General features: G+C 39.1%; 3 protein-coding genes across 5 annotated transcripts; 2 read left to right on the top strand and 1 right to left on the bottom strand.

The window, feature by feature from the left end:
• Nucleotides 1-508: 508 nt before the first annotated feature.
• LOC111335496 (sequestosome-1) lies at nt 509-4440 on the top strand. The gene is made up of 5 exons (XM_022941406.2): nt 509-860; nt 1153-1275; nt 1612-2199; nt 2795-2928; nt 3380-4440. Exons 1-5 carry the CDS (start codon nt 695-697, stop codon nt 3611-3613), a joined length of 1245 nt encoding a protein of 414 aa, XP_022797141.1. The 5' UTR covers nt 509-694; the 3' UTR covers nt 3614-4440.
• Nucleotides 4406-9670, bottom strand: LOC111335495 (tetratricopeptide repeat protein 29). 2 transcript variants are annotated; one of them, XM_022941405.2, is made up of 10 exons: nt 9286-9670; nt 7952-8214; nt 7578-7801; nt 7288-7473; nt 6965-7107; nt 6766-6832; nt 6495-6580; nt 6269-6360; nt 5949-6072; nt 4406-5512 (listed from the first exon to the last, which is right to left on the bottom strand). In XM_022941405.2, exons 2-10 carry the CDS (start codon nt 8167-8169, stop codon nt 5060-5062), a joined length of 1593 nt encoding a protein of 530 aa, XP_022797140.1. In that variant the 5' UTR covers nt 8170-8214; nt 9286-9670; the 3' UTR covers nt 4406-5059. The 2 variants fall into 2 exon arrangements, with proteins under 2 accessions (XP_022797140.1, XP_022797139.1); XM_022941404.2 differs by lacking the exon at nt 9286-9670 and adding an exon at nt 8845-8991.
• Nucleotides 9094-18891, top strand: LOC111335493 (sterol regulatory element-binding protein 1). Of its 2 annotated transcripts, none has more exons than XM_022941402.2 (13): nt 9094-9255; nt 10694-11616; nt 12161-12466; nt 12604-12718; nt 13034-13378; nt 13824-14092; nt 14492-14762; nt 14943-15109; nt 15302-15464; nt 15744-16074; nt 16558-16942; nt 17143-17281; nt 17521-18891. In XM_022941402.2, exons 1-13 carry the CDS (start codon nt 9138-9140, stop codon nt 17742-17744), a joined length of 3756 nt encoding a protein of 1251 aa, XP_022797137.1. In that variant the 5' UTR covers nt 9094-9137; the 3' UTR covers nt 17745-18891. The 2 variants fall into 2 exon arrangements, with proteins under 2 accessions (XP_022797137.1, XP_022797138.1); XM_022941403.2 differs by lacking the exon at nt 9094-9255 and adding an exon at nt 9901-10050.
• Nucleotides 18892-19035: the final 144 nt, after the last annotated feature.

Raw genomic sequence — 19035 nt, 5'->3', positions numbered from 1 at the left:
TCAGTGCTTCACAGTGAACTACAAATGCTACTAGTTTAACTAAAACTTTAAATATCGATTAAGGTCACCAAGTGCTTGGGACTAGAGACAAAAAATTATCAAATAATGGCATCAAAAATGATCTGATAATTATCAAAATGCGCAAATTATGCTAGCATTGCTACTTGGCAGAAATTATGCCAGTTTGCTCGAATTATGCCAAAAATTATGCTAGCATAATCTATAAATGCCTATAAACGGGACCTCGGCGAAAAAATTTTCCGTCGTCTTTTCACCTAGAGTTTTTTTGACTCGTGTCAAGAATTACAAGAGTACAAAAGAGTACTGCAAGTCTAAGCCACCTACTAAAATACAGAACGACAATAAACTGCGGGTCTGCGGGTCTGCGGGTCTGCGGGACTGCGGGTCTGCGGGCCTGCGGGCCTGCGAGCCTTCCCTTCGAAGTCGGTGGACAAAAAAGTTTTCTAGCTCCAGTTTCCATGACCGAGCTGAGATGACGTATACCCCAATCTTTTATTTACAAACACCTTGGTTCAATGACAAGGCAGAAAACTTGCTGACAAACGTAATCAGACGTTCTCGAATGCATAGGATTGTCCTATATAGCACACAGTGACTCGTAGTATTCATTTCATTTCTGCGCAATTAACCGATAAGTTTATATCAGTTATTCTGGTGAAACAAAAGAGAAGCGATGGCTCTTTCAGTGAAGGCGTATTTGAACCCTGACACCAATCAACAAGAAATTCGTCGTTTTGCAATTGACGAAGGTGCCTCAGCCAATTTTGCCTATTTGAGGCAGAAGATCGAGCAGGTATTTCCATCCATTAGGGGCAAGGTGTTCAAATTGTTTTGGAAAGGTAAGGTAATCGGTTTTCAGCTAATTCGCCTTGCGCGCTCGATCACTTGTGAGAAATGTCGAGTCCTCGTTGGTATTTTGTACCTGTACAAGTTTCGCTTAAAAGCTATTCTCGAAAACAACGACAGATACAAACAACTAGGACATTCAGTTTCGAAGAACAAATTTCACAAAGCTCCTAACAAACGAAAAGAAGGGCCGATGCCAATTATCGATATCTGTTTTTTTTTTTTTTTTATTCCTATGGTTTGTTTTATATTAACTGAATATATTCGATATTTTTCTCTTCGTAGATGCCGACAACGAGATGATAACATTTTCAAGCGATGAAGAGCTGATTGAGGCATTGGGAAGTATAAGTGGCGATGTGTTTCGCGTTTTTGTGAAAGGCGGTGAACCAGACGCTGGTAATGTTGGTAAGATGTTATTACTATTTTCTACTGTTTGTTTTCAAATTGACTGTATGATAACACTAAGCCATAAGCATTCTGTTGTGCAATGTATTTTTTTGTACAATCGTCAAAAATGTTTTGTAGACAGTTGGTGACGTGGGAGGTCCAACTAGATAGGTGTGAATTGGAAATCTTTTTGCCTGATCATTATGAGCTAGCAGTTTCATTAAATCCCTTTCACTTTCAGTCAAACATTTTTTCTTTTCGTGTCTGGTCTTTTCTAGTGACTTTTCTAGTGACATTAAGGGTTGAACACTATCATTATTAAATCTGTAATAATTTTGTTCTCTTTTTTTTCAGAAAACTCTGCTGAACAACAGGACCCTGGCACTGCTCACCCTGGCGTAGTGTGCGATGGTTGTGATAAGCACATCTTTGGGATCCGCTTCAAGTGTGTGGTTTGCCCAAACTTTGACCTGTGTATGACCTGTGAGACCAAAGGAATGCATAGGGAACATGAGATGCTACGTATTGCAACACCGAGAACTTCTGCAGACAACTGGTTTCCTGGCTTCAACCCATTTGGAGTTGGTCATCCACCTCACCACCCCCCACATGGCCATCCACCTCACCACCCCCCACATGCTCATCCACCTCACCACCCCCCTCATGGTCCTCCTCCTCATGGAATTCCTCCCTTTCAGTATGACTTTGGACGAGGATTTGGTCCATGGGGACGTGGATTTGGCCGTAGGGGGGGCCGTGGTCGTTGTGCCAAGGCTAGAGGCCGTTGTAACAATGGAGGAAAGAAGTGTGATCGCCATACAGAGGCCAACCCTAATGAGGTCCCTGTGGGGCCACCCTTTCTTCATGCTGTTGGAGAGACTATTGCCTCATTTCTTGGGCCACTGGGTGTAGAGGTGCACACATATGCTAGTAGTGAGGAAGGTATGTGTTAGAGGTTGTTTGAAGCCTCTTACATCAAGTGGATTCCTTGACGTTTATAGTGTATAACATGTTTTGATTTTGGGGAGGGATCTTTATACAGTTGAACCTGTATTAAGGGACATTGTATTAAGTAGTTGCCCTTTATTCAGCTGCCAGGTGTTAAAGTCCTGGGCCGGGTTGTTCAAAGGTGGCTTAAGGTAATCCAGGGTTAGTGTGAAATTTTTCAGATCTGAAAGCTTTATAAGAAAAATTTAGTTTAATTCCATTTGTCTTCTATTTGAAGATTAAATGCTTTAAAAAGAATAGGGAAAATTAGCCCAAAATGGCCTTTTGAACAGAGAAATTAGAAACCTAGATTAAAATTTAACCCTGGGTCAGTGCTAATTGACCTTTAAACAAGTGGGCACTGTTTTTGTTTCCCCTTAATCACCGTATTTTTCACCTTTATTAGACGGTCGTGGTGGCTCTTAACTAAGTCACAACTGCCAGTTTTCATTGTCTTCCACCTGTACTGAACGGTCACATAAAGCAGAACTTCTTGACTTTGGAGGAAATGTTGTGCTTGTTTGATGTGGTGGTTTAATTTTAAATGCAGATTGTTGTCAAGGCAGATGTCAGGAGGGTGACCAACAAGCCACTGCAGATGCTGGTCCTTCAGGAGAGTCCACAGAACCACAAGTGGATGAAAATGCTCCATCACAAACAGATGAAAAAGAAACCTCTGAAATGGTGAGGAAAACACTTTGGGACAATTTATTGTGATAAAATGTCACATTTTATTAATATAAAAAAATGGTCTAAGTTCATCCTAGATGGTGGTGGTGAATGGTGAAATATGCTTGATCATTACAGCTTTACAACTCCTCTTCATTGCAGCTGTGTGACTTGGGTTTATCATAGGGTTCTGTGCATGACAGGAAAATATTACACAGCCGGGGTTGCAATGATCTGTCAAGCATTTTTAAGGGGGGGGGGGGGTTAGTGAGCTTCTGCATCCCAATGTTCTAAGACAACAGCAACTATGCATATTTTTACAGTGGAAAAAATGCAAGTCAGACCTTCCACTTTTCAATGTACAGATCTACCACCCCTTAGATCTACCAAGGTACATACCCATCAGTGGATGGGGCCATCAGCTATAACTGGTATATAAAATAACCTTCATGTGATAATGTTTTAGGATGTTCAAGCACCAGAGGAGTTTGTTTTGGTTGATGAGAATGCAGAGTCACAAGAGGGAGCCTCTGGAACAGTTGATGAGGAAGTTCCAACTGACCCCTTGGAGGTGGCCATAGCAAAGATGCGTGCAATGGGGTTCGAAGACGATAGTGGCTGGCTGCGGCAACTGATACATGCTAAGGATTATGATCTCAACAAAGTCCTTGATGCCATGCAGTTTGAGGGAAAGAACTGATGGGCATCATACAGTGCATCCTGCTTTACATGTAGTCAAGTTTTTTGTTTTGCTGTGGGCATTTTTCAGTTAATTTTAGTATTTACTCAGTAGCTTATCCTTGAAAACATGAAGAAATGTCAAAACGTGAAATGTCGACTTCATACAGTTGTTTCAAAACAGATATGTAAGATCTAATGTCTGGTGGCCTTCTGGGAATTATGACTTTATAGCCAAGTGTATCACGTTTTAATTTTGTATTGATAATTGTGGCATTCCAGATAAAAAACTTTTCTGGTGTACTGTCAGAAGAGCCCTTTTCCTCTAAGATTTTGTAATATCTTTTTTTGCTGTAACATTGATAGAAACATCAGTAAGAGGTGAAGAGCCATCAGCATGATAAAGTGCAAGACCAGTTAGGTGTATATATGCCACACAACTGGCTCAATTTTTTTCCCTTTAAATTATCTTTCCTTGTTCCCCTCATAAGAATGCCAAATACAGTGTTTGTTACAGTTGATTACAAGGGGAGAATGGAACCATTTGCTGCCCTGTTCAAATCGTAAGTTGACATTTCATGAGTGGCCTTGCATGCTTTCAACAGGAGTTTTGGATCATGACGGGTGTAGTTACATTGTGCAAGGGTTCGATTTTTCTTTTAAAAGGCAAATTAATTAAAAATCATTAAAAAAAACCCATTGTAGAAGGGTTCAAGCAGTTGGCGAGAAGATTTTGGTTGTGATTATTAATTATTCAATGTGCTTCACGGTCATGTAATGTGAGTGAGCAATGATACATAGCATTGTAATAAGCTGTGATGCCAAAATAAAGTTCTTCAATGATGATAAGAGTGTCAACTGGACTTGCTTACAAGTGACATGGTTGCCTCTGAATAAAAGAAATGGAAGACCAACATCAAACAATGTTTTCTTACCAGAAGTTTTGACACTTTGAAATTGTAAGTAAAAGTACAACTTCTACCCCTACATGCAAAGAGATATGTAATTTACATTTTTTATGATTATGATACTTGTGTACAACTCAGAGTAGCACATGCAATGCACATGATGTAAAATGTGAAATTTTTTATCCTAATAGATTAAATTAAGTCACACCTGGTAACAAACCCTTCAAGTGAACAAAGAAATGATAAACTCTGATGATAAATAAAGAAAGCAGCCTGCCAATCTCATAACAACCTGTACAACGATAAGGTGGTCCTGCAAATTAGTCACTAACACTAAAAGGGAATTTTTTCATTTGTTTGTTAAAAAAATAGGCTTTGCCAAAGGTTACAGACTGGAATGTACTAACCCATTCTTCAGTAACGTGGTGTGACTCACGATAGATGTTTATTCCACTCACACTTGGTTTCATTTGAATGAGTTGTACTTTACAAGTCATTTATAAATATATATTATATTATATACAGTATATATTTTTTTCAATGTTCCTTTTGCAAATCCATTACTCAATTGGCTGACTTTCAAGATGGTCATCTTTCCCATTTTCCCCTTCACTTGTCACCCCTGAATCTGATCCACCATTCATTTGTTCATCCTTGGGTTCTCCTTCAGAAGTAGGGTCAGAAGTTCCATTTTCCTTGTCATCCTCCCCCTCAACTGAGTCCCCACTTTCTCCTGGACCCACAACACTGCTTGGCTGACTTCCTTCATTTGCTTTGAAACCGAGAGCTGCTTCTTCTGAAAAAGTGTCCCATCTTGAGCTCTTAAAATCAAGCAGTCTTTGCATATTACTCTTGCTAAGCTGATCCATACATTGAGAGTAGCCTGCAAGAAGTGTATGTGCCAAAGCAACTCCATATTCCACTCTTGTTGTTTCAGTGGTTTCAACTGCAGTCAGATCCTGAGCTATCTCAAAGCCTCTCCTGTACATACGCACAGCATCTTCATATTTTCCCTGAATAAAGGAAATAAAGTAAACTTTGGCCAAAAAAACTTGATGCTATATCTGATGCTGGTCTGCTTCCAATCACACAGAGCAATAAATGAATAATTCAACAACATTGACAACAACAACATTGACTTTATTTTTTTTTTTTAAAATGAAAGAAATAAAGGCTTTTGTAGCCCGCAGTTAGCAAAGCTATTCTAGGCGGGCTACCTAAACAGACACTGTATAGGCTCACACACACACACACACACACACACGCACACACACACGCAACAATGAAATAATGATTGAAATAAAATAATGAAATCAATGAAATAATAATAATTCCAGCAAGCTCAGTTCATGTATAGGGATCAAAACACTATTTGCACTTAAATGAACAGCTAATTAGAAAACACAGAATATTACATGAATATAATAATGTGCAAATGTGTTGTCTTACCATGGAATTATAGATAGAACCAAGACTTGTACAAGCTCTCTGCTGTTCTGGTAATTGCTGAGATCGATCAGCCAACTCAACAAACATCTCAAGATACTTCATAGCACTTTCCACATCTCCTTGCCTAAGAAAGAAATTAATTACACCCTTGCTTACAAACAAAAAAAACTTTTCTTAAACAGATCACAAAACTCAGTTTGAAACTTTGTTAGGTGATGGCTCATTTAGCAAAAATGTGCCAAATTGTGCATCACTACTAGCCTGCTGGTACGTGTTTTGTTTGATTTGGAAAACTAGTATAGAAAAAATGACAAACTTACAACTCATAGGCTCTTGCCAAGGCTTGACAAGCCCTCCCCATCCCAACATCATCTGTGTTCTGCTGGCATTTCTCCAAGTACCCATTATGATACTAGAAAATATATCAGGCATGATAGTTAGATATCCATAAATTGAGTTGCCAATAATCTCATTAAAGTTGGCCTTTTTTAATAACAAATAAGCTAGAGTATTTTTCTTCTTAACCAAAAATCTCTTATTTCTTACCAGAATGGCTGTTTCAGCATCTCCAATTTCCTCATAAGCACTTCCCAATCGATAGCCAGCCAAGCCCTCTTGTTGACTGTCACCACCTTTCACAAGACCAAAATAATTGCAAAGTTTATTTGTTTTATTTTACAAACTGAAGGAAAAGGACAAAGCAATGTAATTTACCTGCTAAATCATTATGGGCATTAAAATATATCAATCAAGAGGAAGGAAGAGATGCAAATCACGCAAACAGCCAAAGAGAATGCTTATGGAATTTCAGACTTACTTTCTTTTGCCATTCCATATGCTTTCAGGAGGTAATCTATTGACTTCATCGTGTCAGCCTCTTTAACCTATCAAAATGATGATAAATTCACAACTTAAATTTAAAAAAAAAGAGGAACAGAACATCTCACATAACAGATCTTCAATCACTCTGATTTAATATCAAATGTACAAATAAAATTTTCCAGCCTAAAATATACCTCATCTGCCATGGTTGTATACACCCTCCTGAGGTGTCCACAAGAAAGTGAATGCAGATTTTCTCCATCATCTGTCTGCCACAGACGCCCTTTTGTCAAATTGTAAAATGACTCTAAATACTCTGCAGCTTTACACAGATCCCCTGTACATAAAAATAATGAGTAAGTTATCACAAACAGAATTACTTTACACACATCTTTCCTTTGCTTGCGAAAACATTTGTTTTTAAAATATACATATATCTTTTTATATGTCTAAAGAGAGGGAAATTATAAAAGTACGAATGAAGTAAATATCAGACATCCCTGATCAACAATTTTACCTCTCTTCTCAGATGCCAATCCCATGTTACAGTTAGCCTCTGACTCCTTCCTCCTTCCATCTCCTCTTATCTTCAGGCTCGTCTTCAAACAAGAGCCATAAAAGTGATCTGAGAGCCAAAAGTCCCCAGTCTCCTCAAAGAATCTTGCTAGGGCCAGTAAGCTATGATAAACTTGGTCCATCTTTCCTGCAAATTAAAGGGGAAAAACATACCATTGGTAATTTCATGTCCTGATGGAGTTTGACATCTGCATCAACTGTGGAAGTCAGAACATCGTATATTTGACTCACCTCTTCTCTTTGCTGCCTCTGCTGTGGTTAGATGATGTTTTAGTTGGTCAAGTTTCTCTGGTTGATCTTGTAGCAAAGGTTGATCAGAGAGATCAGAATCTGCTCCTAAACTTTCTATGTCATGTTTTTGTTTCTCCATCAGATTAAACAGCTCTTGAAATGACTGATGGAAACCTTCTTTCAACATGTCAAGGCAAAGATTGTGTTCATAGGTATTACGATACCTGTCATGACAAAGGGATTTATGATTAGCACAACTCACATTCAAAGGCATATGTCAGCCTCCAGGTGATAATTTGAGCAAATGCACTTTTAATATGAATCAATGCAAATGTCTCTGATAACAGTTAACTTCCATACATGTACATACATACCTTGAAGTGTCAATCCTTTCAGAACTAGTTGTTTTCTCCAGATGAGAAGGAGGACTCCTCACAAAGGAGCCTTCTGGTCTCTGTATTCCTCTGCTACTTCTTAACGGACTCCCTAGAGAGGACCCTTTCATTGGTGGAGATGGAACATGCCGAATGACCTGCTGAGTGACCTGGCCACCTACTTTGATGGGAGGAAGTGCAGTAGCCAATGAGGTCATCTTGAGCTCTGCAGTTGTCTTCTAAACTTGATAACTGGAAAATAACTGAAAAAAGTCTCACATTATTCCCCTTGAAATATTGATACATATGTTGAGCTTCAAACTTGGACCATAAATCTGAGCTGAAAAAAACTAGATGAAACCTTACAGTTCAGACTAAGAAAACGTGTTAGATAGTAAGTGGTATTCAAAGAAAACATGTCAGTGATAATTATGACTGAGATACATGTTGTATGCATTTATGTGGTCAAATACTTAAACATTGTTCAGGTAGTAAAAACGATCATCAACAAACTGTCTATTAAATATACAAGATAGCTAATGCGGTGTGAAATCTGAAAGCATGGAATGCTCCTCTTTAGGTTTAGAGCAGCTATTGAGGTCAAAGAAACTGTGCATGTGCACATGGCAGGGTAACAACACTATAACAAGTTTACCAACATATTTGCATTTGCTCAGTGTACTTTACGCATTTACAACACGAGAATAAAACAGCGATTTAGAGCCTCTACACGGAAGATTTTCGCAGGTAACTTCCCTCAACGACTTCAAATCATAAGGTGTCAAGGCTGACAAAAAGCCTACGACATCAAAAACTCGTACAAAATATTGTACGAACTGTGCCCAAAACTTTACTTCTGGTGCATCTAAGTTTAGAAAAACACCCCAATTTACCTTTTACTGTCAAGAATCGATCACTTTAACGAAGATAACACTTCTCCCGTCCAAACTAAAGTATTTACAACTTTCGCCATGTTTTTTTCTCACGAAACACCAAAAGTTGTGACGTCATTACCATGGCTACCCCACAAAACAATCCCATAACACTCTACGACACAAGTGCCAAAGACCGCAAGTATATATGGGATTCTTACGAAAAAAAATATATGACGCAAGGTCGTACGAAGATCACCCGATCTAGCTGCGCTGTCATTGGTGGAAAAAAATAGCTTGGTGATGAAGCCAAAATGGCGGACCCATCAGACGATGGATGGGAGTCACTTTTGAGTGAAACAATGCCCGATTTAGGAACGAATTTTAACGATGATAGAGCCATGAATCAGCCCATGATAGGCGATTTTGACGGTAAGCAAATTCATGTTTTCATATCCTTACCTAATGGCCGTATAACTCGTTAAATTCTTGCCCAAGATCAACGTAACTTGGTCGTTGTTTTCTCGGTAAGTGACAAGGATGTTTGGTTCACCGAAGAGAAGGGCCCCAAAATTGCCATAATTTAGTACGCCAGGTGACTCTTAATGAACGAAATAATGTTGCAGAAGGTCGGTTCGTCATTTGTGATGTTTGGTGTAGTCAAAGTTGCGTGCCATTGTTCACACGCATAGCAGATATATGGGTCATTCTAAGCGGATTGTTTATGTATGCACTATTCACGTTCTTAGGCACTCGGCAGCCCGTGCACTTAATTTAAAATATGCTTATAGTCACTCCTGTAATCTGGTTTCTAAAAGCCTCAACAACCAACTTTCTTTACAGACACAAATAAATAAGCTTGTCGCATGCACTCCCGTGACATAATTTGCATGGTTCAAAGTACTTTGATCCGTTTTGCCTATGCGTATGTGACATTTAACGTTAATTAAGTGAAGCACGGACTATGCATGCGTTGTTTTTGTTTTGTGATTGGCTCATTGCCTGAAAAGGTTTGATCAGGACATGTTAGGGGTGGATGCCTGTGTGCTGTTAAATAACGGAGCACAACTTGTTCGTATTTCTTTTCTCCTCGGAAGCTAAATCGTCCATCTGTGGTGTATTTACCTTCAGATTGTTAATAAACTGACCAGGTGTTAAATTCATCAGAAAAACTGGCTAAATGTAATTTTGTTTCACCAAACTTGGTCCATCAAATATTAAACGATTGTAAGTTTTGCCAAGTTTAATGGAATCAAACCTGGTTCCATCATTGTTCATAAACAGTACTTATCACTGTCAATGGCAGTTAGTTGTTATGGTTTGTGGTTAATCTTGAATGTAAGGAATTAATTAGCCAAGATGAAAAAACAGCATTTAGTCTGTGAGTTGTTCTCTTTTGCCAGAACCTCTCTTTGTAGGCAAGTATAGAGCATACATTTAGACAGATAAGACAAATTATGCAAGCTTCTGTAGATTAACTTGATATTATACATCGGTTAGAGGTTGGTAGACTTGAATTAAAATGGCTTCTATCTTAGTCCTGCACTCTGCCTTAACATTTTGATTTGTTTGTGTCTGAAATTTCAATTTAACTTTTTTGTGTTTAGTAGATAAGTTATTTTTCAGCCTCCTACACAAGTTTTATTTTTCACACATCTTATGTTACATCAACTTATTTATAGTTCCATTATATATCTTAATACCTTGAAACCCTAGATAATTCAACATGATTTGGAGAATCAGTTAGAAAAAACAAGGATATTTGTCTACAACATAGATACATTTTTGTCAGGTAACTGGCTCAATTCATTTATTTCTCTTGTAAATTTTTTTTGTCTCATTTTATTTGTGACACCATCTTTGTATCCAGAGGGATTTTTGGATTTCCTTTGTGGAGCACAACCTGATGTTGATCAGGAGCAAAACAGTACAGCACTTTCATCTGGGGTGAACCCTAAGACTGATCCTTCACAGCTCATTCTCTCGCCTCCAATTACACCTCCAGAGTCAATGGCTACAGATGATGATTGCTCATCCTCACTTAACATTGCAGACTATCTCTCCAAATTTACAACACAGCAACAAGATCAATCAGCATTCCCAATGTTTCAACCTAAGGTTAAGGTAAAGCAGGAGCCAGGAGTTTGTGATCCAGGTCAGCATGGTACTCCAAAACAGAATCAGAACACCACCACCCAGTACCTGCTTAATTTACTTCAAGGGCAGAATTCCCAGCCGGCTCCCCCTGCTATGCACACTAAGAGCTTAGAACAGCTTCTTCAGGAGCCATCAATCCTTACACCAACCTCACAGCCTTGTGCTGTTACAGTCCAGCAGCCTATTTCAACCCAGCAGCCAACAGTTGTTACACAACAGGCACCACAAATGTCTCAGACAACCCCTCAACTCCTTCAGCTGCTGCTTCAACAACAGCAACAGCAACAACAACAACAACAACAGCAACAACAACAACAGCAACTGCCACAGTTACAACCTAAGCTTCAGCTACCAACTGTCCAGCCACAGGTTTCAACAAGTCAGCCTTCATCAAGTCAGAACACTCTGCTTCAACAGCTTCTGCAGCAGCTGGGTGTGTTACCCAAACAGAACACAACCATAGTGCCACAGCAGCAAGTGGTAGTTCCTGAAGAACAGTTGTCTCCTCAACAGCAGGTTCCCTCTCCAGGGTCTATTTCTTCACTGTCATCAACACCGGTATCCCCTGTCCACCCAACTTCTCCAGTGTTACCTGTTCTTTCAAGTGCACAAGTCACAAGTCCACAAACACAGCAGGTGAGTGATTCAATCAACTAAGTCCTGTCTGCTTGAAATCTTCCACTGACTTTTAGGGGATGGTTCACTCATTTTACCTTGATTGTAGCTAAATGTAAGGGACTTTTCTTAGCTGGCGTAATGATAAAGGACAAAATGGGCCAATGATAGCATTCAAAATTACATGAAGCTGCACTAAGCAGCTGATCATGTGGCTTCTTCTTGTGATACATTATCATTCAAACTTCATCATCTACAGTATGGGTCACTAGCAGTTTACAAGTCCAAACTTTGCAGTCTGTGATGTAAAGCAATTGTGGTTCTGTGTCTCAAGACAAACAATTGAACCCTCATTTAAATGTGTCTGAAAACCATAGTTCACAACAAGTACACCTTAAATATAATGAAATTCTAGTTATTGAAGAAATGTCTTTGAAAGACTGAATTTTCCCTTTTAAAGATTATTTTTCTCAGGTGATGGAAGACTCTTTTAGATAAAAATCCTGCCATTATGACCACGTTTGCGTGTGTTTATATTGAACATTTGTAACTCTGTATCTTCCAGAGTCTTGCTCAACCACAAACTGTCAAGCCAGACTCTGCTTCCACTGTCGTTGGTACTATTGAACTTAGCCAATCACAGATTCAGCCCACACTGTCCCAGGGTCCCAATGGGGTCTTAACAGCTACCATTCCCATTGTCTTGGACCCGAGCAAGATTCCAATCAGTCGTCTGACTAATGCAAAGGGCCAAGTGGGAGTCAAAACAGAAAAGCGATCAGCGCACAATTTGATTGAGAAGCGGTACCGCACCAGTATCAATGACAAGATTGTGGAGTTGAAAGACCTTGTGTGTGGGCCAGATGCAAAGGTAAGGCTATCATCTTAAAATAATCTACTTTTTATCATCTTTTCTAGAAGCAGTGCAATTTGCTGAAAGAATGAAAACAGAAACTTTGCAAGGGATGTGTGTGATTTTACCACTGTTGTAATTTTTTTCCTTTTTAGATGAACAAGGCTGGTGTGTTAAGGAAGGCCATAGAGGTAATAATGAAGCTTCAAAATGAAAATGCACGCCTCAAACAAGAAAATATGAGTTTGAAAATGGCACAGCAAAAGAGAGGTAAGGATTTTTTATATTATTTTGTAAGGCAAGGAGTAAAATGCATGGGTTAGGGGAATTACTTCTTACCTGTATCTCAGAAGTCTGGTTAATGTACTGCGGGGACTGTAACAGGCACAGGCAAAAGTTCGTTGCTTGGTCTGAAGTACTCTTCATGGTATGCAAAATAAAATGTACATTGAAGGCAGGCTCATTAATATGCTGCAGTTTAGAACAAATTTTTCAGCGCCTTTGTACTGTTTGTGCATACACAAGGTAAAATACCTCTTATTAATTATTAAAAAAAGTGGATTAATTCCCTTCAATCTTACTCAGAAACCATCACTGAGCTTGTCCGAAAGCAAAAGGAACATCAGATAAAGAAAGATGTCAGTAGTTGTGGAATGATAGAAGACTGCACTATGATGGAGACAGAAGCTGTAAAAAGGGAAGAATCCAACAAGGTGGAAGACGTTGCCAAAGCTAACAATGTGATACAAAGTCCTCTTACACCACCCACACCAGATCCATTGACAAAAGACAAGACTCACATCAAAGTAGAAGCCTTACCTGTCAGTAGTTGTGGAATGATGGATCGCACCCGCGTGGCATTGTTTGCTTTTATGTTTACCTTTTTGTTTATCAACCCTTTGAGTTACATTGTGCCTCAGCTTGATAAAGGTAGAGTAAAATATTTAACTTTTAAAGACCTACTGTTGTCCACCTGAACTTTTTAAACATCACATAGTTAAAAGTGACTTCTTAATCTTTTGAAAGGCAGCCATTAAGAATAGGGCACAGAACAGCCTAACTTTAAAAATTTTCAACATCACTTGTTCATTGTTGCACAAATTCACATTTTTTGCCATTAATTCATTAATTTCCCACTAGTAAAGTTATATTAAAGTTTTAGTTAATTCTTTAATGAAATCAGTAAATTGCAGAAGAAGTAACTTTGAGCACAAAATACTGTAACTTGAAAATCTTCCTGAAATTTTTTCTTTTGACGTCTGAGTTACAGTTTGCTAATTTTAAAGTTGTTATTATCCACATGAGGAAATTTATTCTGGTAACCATAGTCTTTGTGCTTAAACAGTCTTTGTAATAATGCACTTAATTCAAACAGGTATGTTTTTCTCCAATCCTGTGGAAAATAAAAGACCCCAGGCTTCTGGAAGGACATTGAATTCTTATGGAGATAGTGGTGCTGTACAGCAGGAAAACAGCCTTTGGAATTCTGCCCTGACTGTGCTTAACTGGTCTTTGCATGTATTTGTGGCCTTAGCAGTATTGGTGCGTATCTTTGTGTTTGGGGAGCCTGTGACACGACCCCACTCTGACAATGCAGTCCTGTTCTGGAGACACAGAAACCAAGCTGATGAAGACTTAAATAAGGTACGATTTAAAAGAGGACAATGATGATGTGAATACCAAGCTCCACTTTGATAAGGTCACCTTGTGACAACCTAAATTCTCAATATAACTGCCAGAAATAAAAGCAGAGTTGACTGGCAATCAATTTTGGAGGTTCATACAAACTTTAAAAGCTTAATACTTAGGCAGATAAGGTGAAAGAACCAACAGAACTTTAATTACGATATTTTGTGCAAAACTTTTATCTCGACATAAATATCACAGACTGCAGAGGAGTCTTACCATGTTGAAATTAAATTGCATGTACTTTTGTTTTCAATTCGGGGTAAAAGTATATTGACGTGACCCCAGTTGTAATAAATTCAAAGTCTAATGGCCTATGAGACTTAGTGTGCATAAAGGAATTCATTTATCTTTCAGGGTGATACTATATCAGCAGCGCGTCACCTTGAAATTTGCCTGAGGGCACTGAAACGTCCCCTTCCTGTTTCAAAGCTTGATGTGGCCTGTGGTCTGGTTTGGCAATTGATGCGCCATGTTCTGCAGAGGCTATGGATTGGAGCATGGCTTGCATCTGCTGCTGGAGGAATAAATATACGTGGACGAAGCACTGATACCAAGGATTATGCCAAAATATCTGCAAAAGATGCAGCTTTGGTTTACCATAAGTTACATCAGTTGAGCCTTACAGGTACTGTACTTTGAAGGTTCTAGATGCTACTCAAGTGTTAGTAAGCTTTACCCATTATTTTCAACTAAATTTAAGGGGAAAATACAGTTCTGGTTCTTTGTGCTGGGTTCCTGTTGAACTTCTTGTACGTTGCAAGAGAGTAAACTTTAGATGTTCTCATCACTTGTATGTCTATTTTAGGTCATGTCTCTGTGAATGGCTGGCGTTCTTCCTTTCTTGGCTTGGCAGCTGTGAACCTTGCAGAGTCTGCAGACAAACTGATGAGCATTGACATCTTAGCTGAAATCTATGTATCAGCTGCAATACAGATAAGAACTTCATTCCCTGATGGACTTCACTTTACTGCTGTGAGTTGGGCTTTGAAAGAGAGTAGAAGTATAATGCTTTGTTGGTGACTTGATTGTTTAACTTTGACATATTCCAGTTTTATCAGTCTGTGTATAAATGCATTGTGTCAGTCTTGAGTGGGAGGATTTTCCTTGTATTGGTAGACATGTGTTATCAGAGAGGTTATGCATGACACTATATTTTTTGTTCAGAGGTATTTCCTTGGCCGTGCACAAACATCTTATGCATCTCGTGGAACAACAGTTCCAGCTTCACTGCAATGGCTCTTCCGTCCTAAGGGACACCGCTTCTTTGTCAGCAGTCGGTGGTCTTGCCAGGGAGGTGATAGCATGTGGGCCAGCATCAGTGACAAAAGTGAGTTTAATTTTGTTGAAAAGTAGACTATCCACATCTTTTGTCTGCTACATGGGTAGGGCAAGCAAAGCATGAGGGGGATACATACATTCTGTAGCAGTGAGAAAATAACAGTAATTTTGTTCTTTTTATTAGGTAGTTGTTCAGTGTAGCTTCTCTTTTAAGTTTTCCTGGTTTTTACATTAATTTTATATGATAAAAATATGCAGGAGAAGTAAATTTCTCCATCTCTGATGTTGAATTTTAGATTGAGATTAAATGATTTGTTTTACCTTTCAGCCAACCCAGTTGCTCATGTAAGTCAAGCATTCCGGGAGTATCTCCTCCGCTATGCACTCTCGTCTATTGTATTACCAAGTGCAACGGATGAAGATACTACTGGGGATAAAAGTGTTCGGGATGCTCTTAGGTACCTGCACATGCTGAATGAGTGTGCATCTACCAGTGAAAAGCCTGTAAACATGGCATCAGCAGTCGGTGACGATGAGGTTGCCAAATGGTGGGTAGCAGTGGGAATGGTGGCAGTTCATTGGCTGCAAGGTGAAGATGAGTCTGCTGAGAGGTTTTACAGTACAATTGAGAGTGTTCCTAAGAGCTTGTGGAATGCAGAGTAAGTTAATGTTATTGTGTAGAAATGGACTGGATTAGCAAGCTACATAGACATTGTTAGTCTTGTTATATTTTGTATTTTGGTACTTGACAATATGGTCACCCTTAACGCAGTTGTATTCTGGTTGTAGAAGTCACCAGTATTTTCTCTGATTTTCTCTGGTTCAGTTTATGGAATAGTACTGAATGTTATTGAATTCTGTTTTTTTGCCTGCTAGCCACGTATACAGTGAAACTTAAAATGATTTTTAACAAATGTCCTTAGAATTCTGCCCCTTAATTAATCAATAGCAAAATTAGTTTCATGATAAGTCTTGTCAGTGTTAGGTTGCAAAAAGGAATGACTGGCACAAGGCTAAAAAAAAAAACAAGCAAAATTAATAGCCTTGTGACGTTATTTGTCACTTCCAGCCATTCTTCATGAGAACATGTGTAAAATTACACCAACATTTCTTGTTGAACCTGAGAAATGTCTCTGTCTTAGAGATCCTGTGGCAAACTCAAGAGACCCATTAGCAAAAGCTATCCTTAGAGCGTACTTAGCAAAGAAACAGATTTTGAGTGGAGACACACAGCCCAGCTCTCTTGAAGATTGTGTGCAGTTCTGCAAGAAGTCAGGTCTTCATCTGCAGGAGAGCATTAATCTGACATCTTCCCTTTACCAGTCCAGCACTAGCCGCCTACACCAGCTTGCACAACTTCTGTGCTGTGATTGGTTGCTGGGTACTCGAAAGGACATCTGGGAATTTTCACAGAAGCCGCACTTCACTGCCACTGTACCAACTGATCCGGTTGAATTGCGTTCGTTTCAGAATGATCTGGAGAGTTTGCAGAAACTCACTCACAACCTTCCTGCTGCTCTGCCAAGGGTAAACTATCCTTTCTGTAGTTAGCTGTGTTGTTGACAGTTTCTATTTTCCATCTTCGCCTCAGACATAAAGGAGAAAAAATTAAAGACTTCTCCATGCGAGCCTTCCTCTCTTAAATTTGAATGAAGGCAATGAGCAAGGTTCCCTTTGCTTATTTTGCGTTGGCTGGAGGCTAATGTTGTGCCATTTATTTTCCTCAGCTTTATTTATACGAGGCTGTGGCTCGACTAATGGCAGGCGCCAACCCCACTGAGACTCACCATCTCTTACAGAGGAGCACGCTGAGGCAGCGAGTGGTCACTACATGTCACCACAAAGGACAACAGCCTGAAGACGAAGGTAATCATTTGATTATTTTTCTTTAATGTGTCAATCCCCTGACAGTAAGCAGATAATTGATGATGATTTTTCTTAAGTAATTATCAACTGACTGACTGACTGATTGACTGAGTGACGGACTGACTGAGTAACTGACTGACTGACTGACTGAGTGACTGACTCACTGACTGAGTGACTGACTGACTGACTGACTGAGTGATGGATTGATTAATTGATTGATTTTTGTTGAATGATTTTAGGAGACGAGGAAGAGACAACATGTGTAACAGGTGAGCGGGAGAAGGCAGCAGCCCTTATGATGGCCTGTCGACATCTTCCTCTGCCATTCTTATCTGGTCCGTGTCAGCGTAAGAAGATGCTTGTCGAAGCTGCCACTTCTCTGGAGAAAATCGGAGATAAGCGAACTCTGCAGGAATGTCAGCAACTTCTACTCCAGCTGAACTCGGTTTCAGCTGTTGAATGACGGAAAATTTTAATTGACATCGTTACTGTTACATATATGTCGTTGTTCTTGCTTCAAACTCTTTCGTAGGTCCCAGCATTCTTTAGAAATATTTCCCCTCCATTCATAGCGCTCACCACATATTCAAGTGTGAAATTCGTAGGACGACTAGGTGTCTCAAAGTCCGATTATTGGTTACTGAGGAAGCGAGAGGCACAAGCTTATGTAACAGACACGAAGCGTGTCTCTGGTAATCTACATCATGTCATAGCAGATCATATTGCTTACAATAATTACAGGCTTTGCCATAAGTAACTAAACTTTATTAATGAAAGTAAACGCTAAACCAAGACAGTTAAAACGTCGAAAAACCCATTAAATTAACAGAAAAAAATAGAGAAGAGAAGTGGTATATTTATGACAAGTATGTATGTGCATTAAATATTTTATTTTATACTCAAGGATAGACTTTCGTAACTTATTTGTTACTGGTTTTTTTTTTAGTGAAACAACTTAAGTGGAATCAAGAATCACTGTTTACGCCTAAAGGTGATTTTATTCCAGTTATTTCCCTCGAACCAATTGTTGAATGCGTAGTATTAGTGATGCCAATGATTGCGTCTTCTGATCCGACAAGTATTAGTTGAGATAATAATAGTAAAGGAAACCTGTGTGTTTGTTGTATTTTGCTGGACTCCTCCGGCCGCTGGAGACAGTATCCAAGACAAGTCACAAATTTGATCTTAACGTGTTTAATAATCGCAAGATTCACAAGGTCTTCGCACAATCACGGTCAATCTAACTATCTTGTTCAATAGATTCGAATTAACAACTTAGAAGGGTGGGCAGACTCTTGATAATAAGCACGTTCTCCGTTGTCACGGGTTACATAATTACGTAATATGTGCCCCAGTCCCCGATAGTATTTTAATACTGTCGAGCACATTGTTAAAACAATGTTCTAAAATTAACTAATTTGGAAAAAAGAAGAAAAACCGGTAAGATAACACGATAAGGTAACTGTAGACGCGTAGTATTAGTTTTTCAATATGCGCGTAAAATTAATGTATGCCTTGTGTGATTCATGGTTGATGTTTTGCTGTTGAGTGTATGCTAAATAAAGTTATTAATGTACGGTTTCAAAAGTGACCTCTTGAGGTCAAACGTACCGAAATGTGTACTGATTGTTGTGAAGGCGCATTCAAATTGCATAAAGTACTGAAGCAGTCGAATTCTCAGATTCTAAGCTAACTTGTTTGTGATTAAGGGCTAGGTTTTGATGGTTGTTCTTCTTAGTTATGCAGCTAGCTTA

The sequence above is a fragment of the Stylophora pistillata genome, chromosome 9 (genome assembly GCF_964205215.1).
Source record: "Stylophora pistillata chromosome 9, jaStyPist1.2, whole genome shotgun sequence".
NCBI lineage: Eukaryota > Metazoa > Cnidaria > Anthozoa > Scleractinia > Pocilloporidae > Stylophora > Stylophora pistillata.
The sequence above is the reverse complement of the archived record's forward strand: the minus strand, read 5'-3'. Positions and strand labels throughout refer to the sequence as shown.

Coding starts and splice junctions, on each gene's coding strand:
- LOC111335496 (XM_022941406.2), top strand. CDS start 695: ATGGCTCTTTCAGTGAAGGCGTATTTGAACCCTGACACCAATCAACAA. Junction 861..1,152: donor GTTCAAATTGTTTTGGAAAG/GTAAGGTAATCG, acceptor TTCTCTTCGTAG/ATGCCGACAACGAGATGATA. Junction 1,276..1,611: donor ACCAGACGCTGGTAATGTTG/GTAAGATGTTAT, acceptor CTTTTTTTTCAG/AAAACTCTGCTGAACAACAG.
- LOC111335493 (XM_022941402.2), top strand. CDS start 9,138: ATGGCGGACCCATCAGACGATGGATGGGAGTCACTTTTGAGTGAAACA. Junction 12,467..12,603: donor TGTGTGGGCCAGATGCAAAG/GTAAGGCTATCA, acceptor TTTCCTTTTTAG/ATGAACAAGGCTGGTGTGTT. Junction 13,379..13,823: donor TGTGCCTCAGCTTGATAAAG/GTAGAGTAAAAT, acceptor TAATTCAAACAG/GTATGTTTTTCTCCAATCCT.
- LOC111335495 (XM_022941405.2), bottom strand. CDS start 8,169: ATGACCTCATTGGCTACTGCACTTCCTCCCATCAAAGTAGGTGGCCAG. Junction 6,361..6,494: donor ATGCTGAAACAGCCATTCTG/GTAAGAAATAAG, acceptor TATATTTTCTAG/TATCATAATGGGTACTTGGA. Junction 5,513..5,948: donor GTTCTATCTATAATTCCATG/GTAAGACAACAC, acceptor TCCTTTATTCAG/GGAAAATATGAAGATGCTGT.